Source organism: Meles meles, chromosome X (assembly GCF_922984935.1).
Source record: "Meles meles chromosome X, mMelMel3.1 paternal haplotype, whole genome shotgun sequence".
Taxonomy (NCBI): domain Eukaryota; kingdom Metazoa; phylum Chordata; class Mammalia; order Carnivora; family Mustelidae; genus Meles; species Meles meles.
Genome location: NC_060087.1, coordinates 111,969,866 through 111,983,988, shown reverse-complemented (window position 1 = coordinate 111,983,988; position 14,123 = coordinate 111,969,866). Strand labels below are relative to the sequence as shown.

The following is a 14,123-nucleotide window of genomic DNA, read 5'->3' as shown; positions in this document are numbered from 1 at the left end:
CTTAGAGCTGGTGAATACATTACAGGTACCTTTTTTTTTTTTTTTTTTAGTCTCAGATACTCAAATTGTCATAGACATTGATGGAGTCCCCTTGGTCCTTAGTTTCTTGAACCAGATGAAGGCCCTTTCCAGTTCTAAAATGTTCTTTTCTCTCTGGGTTCTCAAAATTACATTATCATTTACTTGGTAGCTTTCGTTTATATATAAGTAATTCCTTGGGCACAAGATCTATGTGTCAAAACTATAGACAATTACCTCTAAGTCATTACCTCTTAATCATCTGTCAGTTTGGGCTACCTGCTTTCTTCTTTCACATCTTTTATCAGTACTTTAACTATCTCTTTATAGCCCACAGAAAGTTGGAAGAGAATAGCTAATCCAAAGCAACTACTGCTGCTACTCACAAGGGAAGCAAAAGCTGTCTCAGGGAAAGCAAATAGACCTAGCTAGCCCAGTTAAGACAGATGCTTGGCAGCGAGGTGGACAGCGGTGCCGTCCATCCCCAGGGTAGGCATGGAGGATTCAGAAAGGACAGGAGACCAGTTTAAGGAACGCAGGCAACTCCGAGGCTAGTCTTCGGTCAGGAATCCATAAGCAATGCTTCATTTGCTATTCTGAGTTACCAAAACTTCCCAACACACCAGACACATGCCTATCAAAGACTCCTATAGTGACACATCCTGGAGCTATCAGGGCGACTTTGAGCTTGTGAACCACTATTTCCCTCTACCAGCACAGATCATCAAGACTGATTATGTTTCAGTTTTTTACAGGACTTCTTCTTTCATTTCGTTTTGCACAAGAGCTACTACTGTAAGGCAGCGTTTATCTGAAACTCTGATTTGCAGTTTTACAGAGATCTAAGATTGATAACCCAAATTAATGTAAACGTTCTACAGCATCATCAAAGGCTACAGAAATGGAAAAGTCATTTATGACCATCTTTGCCTTGATCTGTCTTTCCCATTGCAAAATGGAAAGTGACATTTGACCAGGGAGGTGAGGAGGAATGAAGAGTTACTCTTTGAAGCTCCCTTTGGAAAATATGTTCAAGGGTTAGAATGTGTGGAGGGTGAACATGCAAAGTCTTTCACAATCATGTTTTAAAATCCAGGTCAGCCAATACCTTGTCTTTTGTTCATGAAAATATCTACATTTAGGCTGCTCTTATGAATGGTTCTCTCACTAAGAAGTTTAGAAAAACATGTCCTGTCTAAGTCTGTCACAGAACTTTCCAGTTAAATGATGTAATTACAGTATTTGTGCATTTTACATTTCTTGACAAGTAAAAAAGTAAAACTTGAACCAAAAGACAAAACTTACTAGGGTTCCCTTCTTTGGACTGGATGACATTATTCTTTAATGCAAAAAAAGGATTACTGAAATGAGCAAATATTGCTTGTGATTTTTATTTATTTATTTTTTCCTTTAAATATATCACTACTCAAATATATATATATAATATATTATACTATATTATATATATATTTTTTATGAATATAGTATCATTTAGTGTACACCTTAGTTTTATTTACCATAAATCCAGAAAAGAAGTTCATGATGCTTGTAGATAATACCAGCTGTTGATTGGAATATCAATTTTACCGTATTTACTACCATTTCACATATTATATTATACTATATATGTGTATATAATATACATATATTATACTATATATGATATATATTATACTACATGTAGTATAATAGTTGTACAGTTGTACATAATATATATCATTATACTACATGTAGTATAATATCATTATACTACATGTAGTATAATATATATCATTATACTATATGTAGTATAATATATATCATTATACTATATGTAGTATAATATATATCATTATAGATTATAGATTATAAGATTATATATTATATATAATATAATATAATATGTATATAATATATATATTTGAGTAGTGATATATTTAAAGGAAAAATATATATATATATCTCACCATTCTACCAGTAAGTGGCATTTGAGGATAATTTTACTAAATTGAAACTGAAAACCAAGTGAAAATTGCTTTATTACTATAGAACCATAGGAAAAATGACTGAGGCAGTAGTTTTTAATAATTTTCTCTTCAATTCTAGACTGCTAGTAGGAATTCATTTCAGAACTTAATAAAGCCTGACATCACCAAAGTGGAGCTTTTAAAAGATGTCCACAGCAAAAAAGATCTTATCATTCGTTTGGTAACTCATGATATTAATCAGGAAGTTTCAGAAAATAAAGTGGAAGAGGGCTTAACTTCTGACGAAGATGAAGTTGTTTTACAAGACGTTGTGAGAGAACTTCCAGAAGACCCATTGGAAGATCAAGTAAAAGAAGACATGAAGCCCATTATGAGCACAGTGGCTTTTTCCAAGCCACTGAAGAGCAAGAGAAATCTGAAAAAATTTTTGTCACTAGGAAAATGTTGTCAATGCAAATCCACTGTAACTACAAACAATATTGAAGCATCACCAAATCAATGGACAGAATCTGAGGAGAAACAACGAGCTGTTTCTAATGTTAATGTGACTACCTCCAAATCTTTGACTGGCATAGATTCTTCCTTTTGGAAGAGAAAGACACAACTAAATGTAAGTGACAAATGGGACTCTCAATGACCGGGTTTCTATAGAGAAGCTATAGAGTTTCACAAACTTAGCTGAAGTAATTTTTGTTCGGTAGGAAGAAGTGTGCATAAACTGAATCTGGGCAGTCTCTCCCAACTTTGCTGATATTTACAATAAAAGGGAAATGATTAACGTATGAAGTCAGAAGCCTCTATTGAAGAAAAATAGATCACAGAAAGGGTCCTAGGTTAGTTAGAAGGACAAGAAAAACAGAAAAAGGAAACCACTTAGGAGAAATGCAATCTAATTATTTAAAATCATAGATTTAAATTTTTTGGTACTCCACCCTACAAATATTCGCTGGAAGTTTTGTTTGCAGAAACTCCATGCCAGTGTGCAGGACCAGAAGATGGGCTGGAGGAAAGTAAAAAGATTCATGCAAATTCAGCCTATCTGGGTTTGAATTCTGGCTTTGCCACTTAGTAGCTATGTGACATTTGGGCAAGTTCCTTAACCAAATTTCTCAAAAGTTATTTACCCAACTTGTTGAAACATAGCAAGCTATTCAAAGTATGTTGAATATTCCTCAGTCCATAAGTCCCACTATCACTCTGACACACAGCTCCTTTGCCGGTTCTGTATCATTCTAGTGATTGATCAGGGCCTTATCATCCTCTTGGGTTAGCCTCACCAAAAACAGTGCACTGTACATGCATTTGGAAGATACACATGTTCAGGATTTCCTGGCGAGACAATCCCCTGGATTATCTGTTTGCAGTGATTTCCAGGTTAACCCAGAAACTGCAGTGAGCCAGAGAAAAGACAACACAGAGATATAACTCTGGCCAATTCAGAGGCTCACCAGGACAATAGCCTCAACACAAACTCAGATCTGTTTATTAGGATCTATTTATTAGGAAGCCATGTGAGATTTTAGGAGCAAACACAGTGTGCCTGATCAGAAGTGCTGGCTGTATGGATAACTAAGGAAACATTATGGCATATTTTACTTAATTTATTACAAAATCTCCTTTTTTTTTAAAGATTTTTTATTTATATATTTGACAGATAGAGATCACAAGTAGGGAGAGAGGCAGGCAGAGAGAGAGAGAGAGAGGAGGAAGCAGGCTCCCTGCCAAGCAGAGAGCCCGATGCTCTCTCATCAGATCATGACCTGAGCGAAAGGCAGAGGCTTAACCCACTGAGCCACCCAGGCGCCCCCAAAATCTCCTTTTTTTATAATTACCTGACTTGTACTTTTCCAGAGAGAAGAAAGGAAAGCTGGTACTGAACCAGCACATTACTTCTTACATAGAATTATGAGTTCATCCTCATACAATGAAGAGGATCTGCCCTCATTTTCTAGGTACAGTCAATTAAAGCAATATGAGTTGGCTAAGAAAATAGAAATCCAAAATGAAATGTTGATGTGAAACATGGGCCCCTCAAGTAATCATGTGAGAAAGCCAGTGTCTCGCCTCTCAAACTCCCCTCACTCCTTCCCCTCGTTCTCCTCTGTGGTTACTTCTTGGGGCTCCTATTTCCATGTTCTCTCCCAAACCTATTTATCTGGTCTCTACTTCCTTCTTTCTAGTATAATAGTCTAGTTAGTATAGTTAAAGTCTTTAATGTGTTAGATTCTGGAACCTAAGAGACAAGCCCTGGGTCAACAGTAGTTCCTGCCCCAACGGCCCACCTAAAGGGCTTCCTACTTACTTTCCTTATGTACCGAAACACTCAACAGTGTGGCTCTGTCACAGGGATCCCCCAAATGGAGGGGTTTTGTAAGTTGGAGCATTCAGGGAAGAATTCTAAAAAGCAGTGGAGTTTGAGTTGGGCCTTGAAGGGTAGATGAGCTTTAGACAAGACCATCCAAACTGGGGAAGACTGTAAGAGAAAGGATGGACTCTCCAGTATTTATAGGAGACAAAGAGGGAAAAAAGTACATGTACACTTGAAGTCTGATTAATACTTTTTCTAAAATAGCCTTTTTCTAAAAAGTGCCTAAAATCGTTCCAATGTTTATAAGAATATTCACTAACTGGGAAGGGTAGTACTTTGAATCAGGAGAAAACCAGGGTATAAGGAGGAAAATCTACCTGATTATAACTATATTCTTTTCCACTTGGCACTATGAAATTAAGGTTTCTTTTTGACCTGATGCCGTTTTAGGACACCTACTCCTGGCCCACCATTACTCCTTTCTCCCTTCATGATTGCTATAACATACATAAGTAGTAAAGCAGATAACTCTCAGTTATTTGTGCTACTGGAATAAGAAGAGGGCACATATAAAAACCAAATAAAAGTCACTGTAGCAGTCATTTTCACTTGATTTGAGAACTCAAAGACATACCATTCTAGATTTACTTCTATATGAATAATGATTTTGACAGATTGTTCTTTTACTTAGCCAGCATTCCTTCATATAAGAAATACATAGAAAATGAAATGTATTTTATCTTTTTTTAGTGATGATGATGATCGTCCCTCAGACCCAAGTGCCAAAATAACAGAAGGTTGGATTGATTTTTTTTTTCTTAGATACTATTTAAAGGAGACCTTGTTGTTTGCATTGACAAATTTTCCTATTAGGGAACATGAAGTTAACACTAAGTTTTCTAATAGGTTGACCTACTTTGGGGGAATAGTTAACATGAGCAAACAAGTTTACTTTTTCTTAATCACTAAGATTTCATTAATAATTTTGGTATAAAGTACATGGTGTGATATTATGGGTTTAAAATTGCCATGCTCCTGTAGGAAATACCCGGGAAGTATGGGTTAGTCACATCTAAATGTGGACTAGAGCTCAAGCTACGAGGATTTAATCTCTATTTGAGTGTATCCTTGCTTTGTAGGACTAGCTTAGCTCCAGTAAAATATATTTTAAAAGCTTTTTATTTTTTTAAGATTTTACTTATTTATTTTTGAGAGAGAGAAAACACGAGCATGGGGAAGCAGCAGAGGGAGAGGGAGAAGCAGACTCCCCACTGAGCAGGGAGCCTGATGTGGGGCTCCATCCTGGGACCCTGGGATCATGACCTGAGCCAAAGGCAGACTCTTAACCAACTAAGCCACTCAGGTGCCCCCAAAAGTTTTTAAAGCTAAAAATTAAACCTAAATTTATTTGTTTATGTTAGAATCTGGCTAGGGTAGACTCCACTTGATCTTTTGTCTCTGTTAGAACTGACTCATTTAAATATTTACAACTTGAGTTTTTAGTCTCCTATTCTGTATTTTCTGAGTACAATGTACTTCACAACACAAATTTAAAGAATTTTTAAAGCATGAAATAATATACAGTTTTCAAATATTTATTTTCCCATGTGATATGACCATCTCCCAGGGTTTTTTAAAGATTTTATTTATTTATTTATTTATTTCACAACGAGAGAGAGAGAGAGAGAGAGAGAGAGAGAGAATGAAAAGGGGAAGGGGCAGAGGGAGAGGGAGAAGCAAACTCCCCAATGACTGGAGAACCCAAGGCTGTGCTTGATCCAAGGACCCTGGGATCATGACCTGAGCCAAACGCTGAAGGCAGACACTCAACAGACTGAGCCACTCAAGTGCCCCAGTCCCCCATTCTTTTAAATTGCAAAGGATCAATGTGGTTCTCACAGTGGCAGCACTGGCCTAGAGTTGGGAGTGTAATGTTTACTATAAAGGTGGCTTTGAAACACAAACTGCAGGACTAGAGTTGACCTTGATTATTTCAAGCCTGCAACTCACTCAAAAGGTTATTCAAGAAAGCTATCCTCTTCATTTGTAAGTGGAAACATTAATTTAAAAAATGAACCATAGAGTATGGTTAAATTTGCCAGAATTCCATGAACAAGTCACAGTCAGAAGATGAGATAACATATCAATGGTGTACAGCCTGCAGTATGGAATCATCATTGGCTGTTAGAGCCAGAAAGAAGCCATCTAATATCACCTCATTTTAGAGATGAAGAGTCTGAGGTTCAGGGTGGGGAAGTGACTTGTCCAAGGTCATACACTGAGTCAGAGTATAGAAGTATAGATCCTAAGTCTTCTAAACCTAAATCCATTGCACTGTTTTCCTCAACTTCATTGCACTACATTATGCTCATTATGCTTAGTTCCTATATCCCTCAGTAATATTGCACCTGTCCAGTTGGCTCATTCAATCACATTCAACAAAGAATCTCTGAGCACTTTCTTTGTGTTAGATCTGTTCTGAGTTCTGGAAATAAAGCCACGAGTAAGAGAGAAAAAGTCCTTACCCTCATTCTAACTTGGGAGCCAGGGGGCAACATAAACACAATAAATCTAAATAAAAATAAGTACTCCCCTCCCATCTCACACAGGGTAAAAGCCAGTGGCTTACAAGGCTCCACATGGTCTGGACAGCATTTCTCCCTCCCCATGACCTCTCTGACCACCTCTCCTGTTCACTCCTAATCACTCCTATTCGGCCCTAATCACTCCACTCCAGCCACACACACCCTCAGACATGCTGGGCATTCTCCTTTCTCAGAACCTTTGCAGTTGCTAAGCTGCCAAAAAACATTTTTCTCCCAGTATCTGCATAGCTCACTCCTCACTTCTTCAGATCTTTGCTTAAATATCATCTTCTAAGTAAGGCCACCTCTGAGCACCTTCTTTAAAATTGCAACCCCAGCACTCACTGCCTCCCCAGCACTCCCTATCCTCTTGCCCTGCTTTAATTTGTTCCCCAGCATTTATACTATCTGATAGATTGTATGTTTTTATTTGTTTGTTAGCTGTCTCCTTCCCCTAGAATTTAGCTCCGTGTGCGGAGGGGTTTTTGTCCACTATATCCCCACATACATAGTACACAGGCACATTGTAGGAACTTAGTAAATATTTGCTGAATTCGTGAGTGGGTAAGATGAAAAGAAAGAGAGTGGCTGACTAGATTAGTCGGTCCAAGAAGTCCAGAAACATCAGACCTTAATGACAAAAGAAAGCAGCCACAGGAAGATCTGGAAGCACAGGATCCCAGGCACAGAGTATAGTAAGTTCAAAGACCCTAGGATGGGCTGAGCTTGACACGTTAGAGGAAAAGAATAAAGGCCATTACCTAGAGGCCAGTGAAAAGGAAAGTGGTATGAGATGGAGTTAGAGAGATAGCTAGGGGTCAGATCATGTTAGGGCCTGTTATAGACAGTGGAAAGGACCGTGGATTACTTTTTGGGTCGCTGTAGGAATCCTGTGGAGGATTTTAAGCAGAGAAATGATAAAATCTAATTTATGAATTTTAAAAAAATCCCTCTGGCTATTATTCCAAATAATAAGAGTGAACTAAGTAGGGATAGGATTAAAGCAGGGAGAACAGTTAGGAGGCTTTTACAATAATCCAGCCAAGCAACGATGGTGGCTTGGACTAGGGGCACAGCAGTGGAGGTAGTAAAATGTGAACAGACACAGCATGTATTCTGAAGGCAGAATCCACAGGAACTGCTAATGGAGTGGATGTTGGCAGTGAGGAAAATAGAAAAATCAAGGATGATTCCTACAATTTTGGCTTGAGCAACTAAGTGGCTTGTGGTACCATACGGTGAGACAGGAAGGGAAGCAAAGGTGGAGAGGAGAGAGGGAACAAGAGTTCTATTTGGGCTGTGTGAGATTGAGGCCATTAGACAAGTGCAGAGATCACATGAGCAGTTGGATAGTTAAGTCTAGAATTAGTGGGAAGGTCAGGGCTGGCAATACAAATTCTTAGTTTCACAGAAGAGACAATAAAATCTCAACTTGACTCTGACCATCTGGAACTCTCAATTACCTGGAATTTTTCCATTCCCTCTATCAAATCAACTTCTTAGATATATCCAGAAGGGATGCCATGCATTTCGCCTAGACACTTAAAAATTATATTGGAATGATGGCCCAGGTAAACCCAAATAGTCCCAATCACCAAAAAAGTCAGTTCAAATATGTACAGTATACAAGACTTCCTAAGGTAGGAAAGTACATTCAGACAGTTTTGAACAACTACCAACTGATAATAAAATTGAGTGGATATTCTGGTTAACCAGGTTCATCAGATAATTCAGGTAATGGGATCTCTCTCATATTCAAGGTAACTGAGGTTTTACTGTATTTACTGTATTTTTTTTAGAATCCTTGGCCCAAAGGGTAATCCAAAGAGATTACCTTGGTCTTTTATGATTACACATATATAAATGTATGTCAAATACACATTACTTCATCTGGTCCTCTTGTACGTATGAGGAAACAGAGTCAGAGAAGTTAGAACTCACCATATTCACTGAGCTCTAGACAGTGAAGCTAAGATTCAAACACAGTTTTTCTGACTCCAAACAAGTCCATTGGTCTTTTTACTATAGGCTCCCTCGCTGTGGGCCTTTTTCAGACTTCCCTCTTGGTATCATATCTACCTCCTTAGGGCAACTTTCAATGGCTGATGTCTCCTGGAATTCAGGATAATGCCTCAGAGCACTCCCAATTTTCACAGAAAGTAACCATTTCACCTTCCTTTCTAGCATTCCTTTAGCTGGCAGTCTCAGGCAATTCTTTTCAACTGTCTACAATGAGAGAGCTGTAGGGGTCCTTAGAAATCACCCTCAGCCTAATTTCTCACTTTATGATGAACAAAGATGCACACAGAGTTTGAGTGGTTGTGCAAGGATCCATACGCTGGTCAAAGCCTGCCTTTCCTGATGTTCTGGCTTGTGCTCTTTCCACCACATCATGCACCATCTTTCCCAGTTTGAGAGTAAAGACCCAAGACCTGTACCCAGAATTCTAGGGCTCTCACCTCTTTTCAGCTTTTTCTGTTTGCCTAATTTCTGCAATTCTTTACTAAAGCTATTGAGGTAATTTTTGTGCCAAAATTTGTATATGCCTCTGAAATAACTGTTTTCCAATATTGTTTTTTGACCACAGCAAGTTTTGAATATCCAGATCTGGAGAATGCAAGCAGTATTAAGGTAAATATTTTTCACTGGCCCCTTATTGTGAGCTGGTGAGGCCCCGACAGAAATAAGGGACTCCCTGAAAATAAGGGACTGCTTGTGTGTCTTGCTGAGTGGGCCTCAGGAAGCATTCCCTTGTCCACACCTTCCCACACACAAATCTCTCCCAGCTAGGGCCAGCCCCTGGTGCCTGAAAATCCCTTCATCGAAATCCTCACATTTGGGTTAAATTATTGTCTTTATGCAGATACACAAAGTAAGCCACAGCCCCCTTAGCACCTTAGAGCAATGCCACTCAGTTCGGTTCCTGTAGCCTCTAGAGAAAAGCTGAACAGGAGCGAGTCACAGTTCGCTCCCAGGTAGGCCCAGGCAAGGGACCTGGTGTGGGCAGGGAGAAAACAGATGCTTCCCAGAGGAAGGGGCACTGCTTGAGGGAAATGAGTGCTGATTCCAGCTACTTCCCAACGTTCCTGAACAATGGCCCTTCATAGGCAGCTTTCCAAAATTCTGGCCGACCCCTCCGTGTGATCCCAAGAAACTCCCCTTCCCTAGGGTGCTCTTAGGAAGTTTTCAATAATGGCTGAAGCCATAGACCCACCTGGACCCTCTTCTCTGTTTTGTATCACTTTTGCTTTCCTCTAGGTTTACTCTAACTGTTCCCCAGTGTGCGTGTACATACACCCTCTCATACATCCATCATCAGTTTTCCAGAGACTTCTCATTTAGCAATACTAACATCTATTTGACCCTCAAGAATCACTTAGAGGCCTGTCCAGAGGCCTGCTGACAGGCTTTTCCATTGCTAAGCTGATTCCCTGGCTCGTCATAATTCTTCTTGCTGATTGTCCTTCTCACTTGCTGACTGTTTTCCCAGTGTAAAATTAGAAAGGCCTGATCCATTAAGATATTCAGCATTCTTGATCGAGTAGCACAGAAATTCCTGCTTGCATTCAGCTCCAGGTAAACATTAAGTCAGTGTACACATGAGGACATACACCCTTCAGTGCCAGACACAGAAAAAGAAGCCATCATGTTTCCCTTAATGCCAAAGTTTTTACCGTAGTCTACAGGCCCTATATGAGCTGCCCATCCTCTCTCTTCCCAACCCCCTTTACCCATATGTCACTCTGTTACCCCTCTGTCCGCTCACTGTCATTCCTCCAGCCTCACTGGCCTCCTTATGCTCCCCTAAAATGTGAAGCATGCTCTCACCTCAGGGCCTTTGCACTTGCTCTTCCCTTGCCAGGGACACACAATTCCCAGATGGCTGTGTGTCTTCCTCCCCCTCTCCTTCCAGTCTTTGCTCAAAAGTCACCATCTCTGTGAGGCCTTCCCTGACCACCCCATGTAAGATGGAAACACACACACTATCCTCCCTTACCCTGCTTTATTTTTCTTCATAGCACTTACACCACTATTCAGTCAATCATTCATTCATTGAATAATTTTTTTTATCAAGTGCCTACTATGTGCCAGGCACTGGAGATTCAGTAGTAAAGAAAGCAGACAAATATTCCTGCTCTCAACCTCTGGCAGACTTTGTATTCACTTGAATATAAGCTTCATGATGGCAAGGGCTTTGTTTTGTTCATGACTCTATGCCCAGCACCTAACACAGGACTGAAATAATAGTAGATGTCCAACAAACCTTTTTTTTTTTTTTTTTTTTTTTAAAGAAAAGCCTTAACCATCAAGCCAAATCTAGTCTCTGTGTTGGGAGCTCCCTAGCCCTCTCCCCATTAGTCGGATATAGGCCATATTTGGGAACTACTACACAGAGCAGAGGTTCTGGATCCTGAGTGCATGTTCAAATCATCTGGAAAAACTGAAAAATTGATTCCCAGGCCTTAGCCCCAGAGATTCGATTTGGTCTGGGTCGCAGCCCGGGCCTTGGGAGTTCTAAAGGGTGCCCAGGTGATTTTAATGGCTGGCCAACATTGCAAACTCTTGACTTAACCTACTCATGTCAGGCCATTCAGAAGCATCTGTCCCCACCACTCCCCACCCCCACCTTCCTTTAGATCAAGAGCGCTCAACCTGGCTGTACAGGAGAGTCATCTGGGCAACTTAGATAAATGCTCTCCCCACCCTCAGGGGTCCCTGTTCAATTGCGGTGGGGCCAAAGCATGCCTATTTTTTTCCCATTTTATTTATTTTTTCAGCGTAACAGTATTCATTGTTTTTGCACAACACCCAGTGCTCCAAGGCATGCCTATTTTTAATATTTATCCAGATGGTTCTCTTGTGCTGCTAGTGTTCAGAACCAGTTCTTTAGATTGTCCCTGTCCCAGCTGATCCCTTTAAATATCCTGTTTCGCAATGGCTTAATCCATAAACTGCCTCGAATCTTCTTAGAAGAATTAGAGTCAAACTTCTACGGTAATACTCTGCCCTCCACACCATCAATACAAAACACGGTTTCTCTCATCGTGCATGCATTTATGCCTCAGTGTGTGGATTTGCCACTTCCTTTATAACTGCCCCCACCACGCAGTGGCTACCCTGCAGCCTGACCACCTCTCCCAGCCTACTTTGTGCCATTCTGGGGTCAGGCCACTTCTGCATCCCAGGTGATAAAGGGCCATAGAGCAGAGCCAGCATCCGAGCCCTTTCCCTGCCTTACCACCTCCATGCTCCTGCAGCCCCACATTAGTCACTGACTTGCTCCACACCTCACAAATGTTAAGTTTAAAGGGAGATTGGGCAGTGAATTGGACATGCCTTCTCCCCCTTCTCCCCTAAAGACCCACCAATCATTATCTTCTCTCAGAGAAGGATCTAAAACATGCCATTTATTCCAAGCCCCAGGAGGGAGGGGGCATGCATGGCTGGCACTTTCTGCAACCTGGGACACTTGAGCCCTTGAAATGATCCTACAGGGGCAGTGCATGACCAAGTGTGGGGCCAATCCTGGGTGTCATAATTGGCAAAAATCCTGAGAAGTTATGCCTAGAAACAGCCCAAATCCCAGAGAATAACTCTTTGAGACGGCAGAGCACCAATACTGGGGTGTACAAATGCCACATGGTTGTGCTTTGTCCCTTGAGGGTTTCTAGGCTTTCTAGTGTTTGCTGTCCAATAAAGGACAGAGGCTTAAGCTAGTATTTCACCCCTGTCTTGGCAGTTTATCACCCTCTATCAACGCGAAAGTGCTCTGGCCAGCCTGTATTCTTCAAATGATGGCATTTCAGGTACGATGTATTTATCATTTTCTAGTAAACCTCTCAGTGATGTCATTCTAAATATTTTCACTCCCCCTGCAGTGAGTGGCTCCTGCCTTGCACCCTCCCCCGCCACCAATGTGGGGTTGAAACAATATTACTTACTGTGTATACAGATTGTGGTTTGGGAGTTGTTACGCAGTTCCCAGTTGAACCTCCCAGCAAAGGGGTGACAGTTCCTGGCAGTAACATTTGCTGGGGGGAGGTGGGATTGGGAGAGGGGGAGCGGGCTATGGACATTGGGGAGGGGAGGCGAACCATAAGAGACTATGGACTCTGAAAAACAACCTGAGGGTTTTGAAGGGTCAGGGGTGGGAGGTTGGGGGAACAGGTGGTGGGTAATGGGGAGGGCACGTTTTGCATGGAGCACTGGGTGTTGTGCAAAAAGAATGAATACTGTTACGCTGAAAAAATAAATAAAATGGAAAAAAAAAAAAAAAAAGGTCTCGGCTACGTACCAGGCATTCTGCTAAGTGCTTTTCTCACATCCACCTGGTGAAGCACCATGTCCCAGGGCAGTGTCCCCAAGTGTTGTCGGGGACAGCTCATTTGCATCAGGATCACCCAGGTTGCTTGTAGCACATGCGTCGGTCCTATAACTAAAAGTCGTTGGCTCGCTTTTTCAGACTGGATCTCTCCATTCAAGACTTTGTCTTTACCTCTGCAGATTTTTACTTTTTCCTAATTTCTAGGTGGTTCTTATTTTGTCAGCTACTGGCACAATCCAGTACTGCATTCTTAATTTGAAAAGCTCAACTTTTCCCCCTTATTTGGGAGGAAATTTGTTGTCTCCTACCTTACTTTTAATCATCGATTGTTAAGATTCCCAAGGTTATACTGCTGGAGAAGATTAAAAGCTAGGTAATTGCAAAAGCTAGAGGAGAACTTTGTCGTTTACTAGAAACAAGAAAGTATGTGCTTTATTGCCCTGTGTCTTTTCACGACATCCTGTCATGATGCATCAGCAACACAGATAAATGCTCGTTTCTGTCCTTATAGATACAGTCATCATTCTGTTAACTATGATATGATTTGCACAAGTGGTGCAGAAAAAAATGGGTCCAAATGGAGACTCTTATTGGCTCCACAAGCCCTTTATAGCTCACACAACAAACAGATCATTTGGGATCAGTCAACTGAAAATTTACCCAAAGCAAGTCAGAGATGGTAACATTTTTTAATGCACTGCTGCTTTTACCTGGACTTTCTGAAATGGATGTCCACACTGTTGAGAATTGGAAGTTACCTGTTCATGGGGGAATCAGTCCCTCAGGCTGTTTTGGATAGCTGTTGATGGCCTGAGGGAGAAGGTGCCGCCGAGCTGGCTCGAGGAGCATCAGGGAGCGGGCAGTACAGAGCAGCACATCACAGCCTGCGCTCTAGTGCCAACCTGGCCACCTTCCGTCCT

The 14,123-nt window shown here is 40.9% G+C and overlaps 1 protein-coding gene across 1 annotated transcript in view; it reads left to right on the top strand.

The window, feature by feature from the left end:
- LOC123934506 (fibrous sheath-interacting protein 2-like) overlaps positions 1-14,123 on the top strand; it is a 35,444-nt gene that overhangs the window by 20,645 nt on the left and 676 nt on the right. The window contains exons 3-7 of the mRNA XM_045994657.1: positions 2,104-2,595; positions 3,837-3,937; positions 5,044-5,090; positions 9,466-9,509; positions 12,619-12,685. Of these exons, the coding sequence (XP_045850613.1) occupies positions 2,104-2,595; positions 3,837-3,937; positions 5,044-5,090; positions 9,466-9,509; positions 12,619-12,685 (751 nt within the window). The remainder of the gene's footprint in view (positions 1-2,103; positions 2,596-3,836; positions 3,938-5,043; positions 5,091-9,465; positions 9,510-12,618; positions 12,686-14,123) is intronic.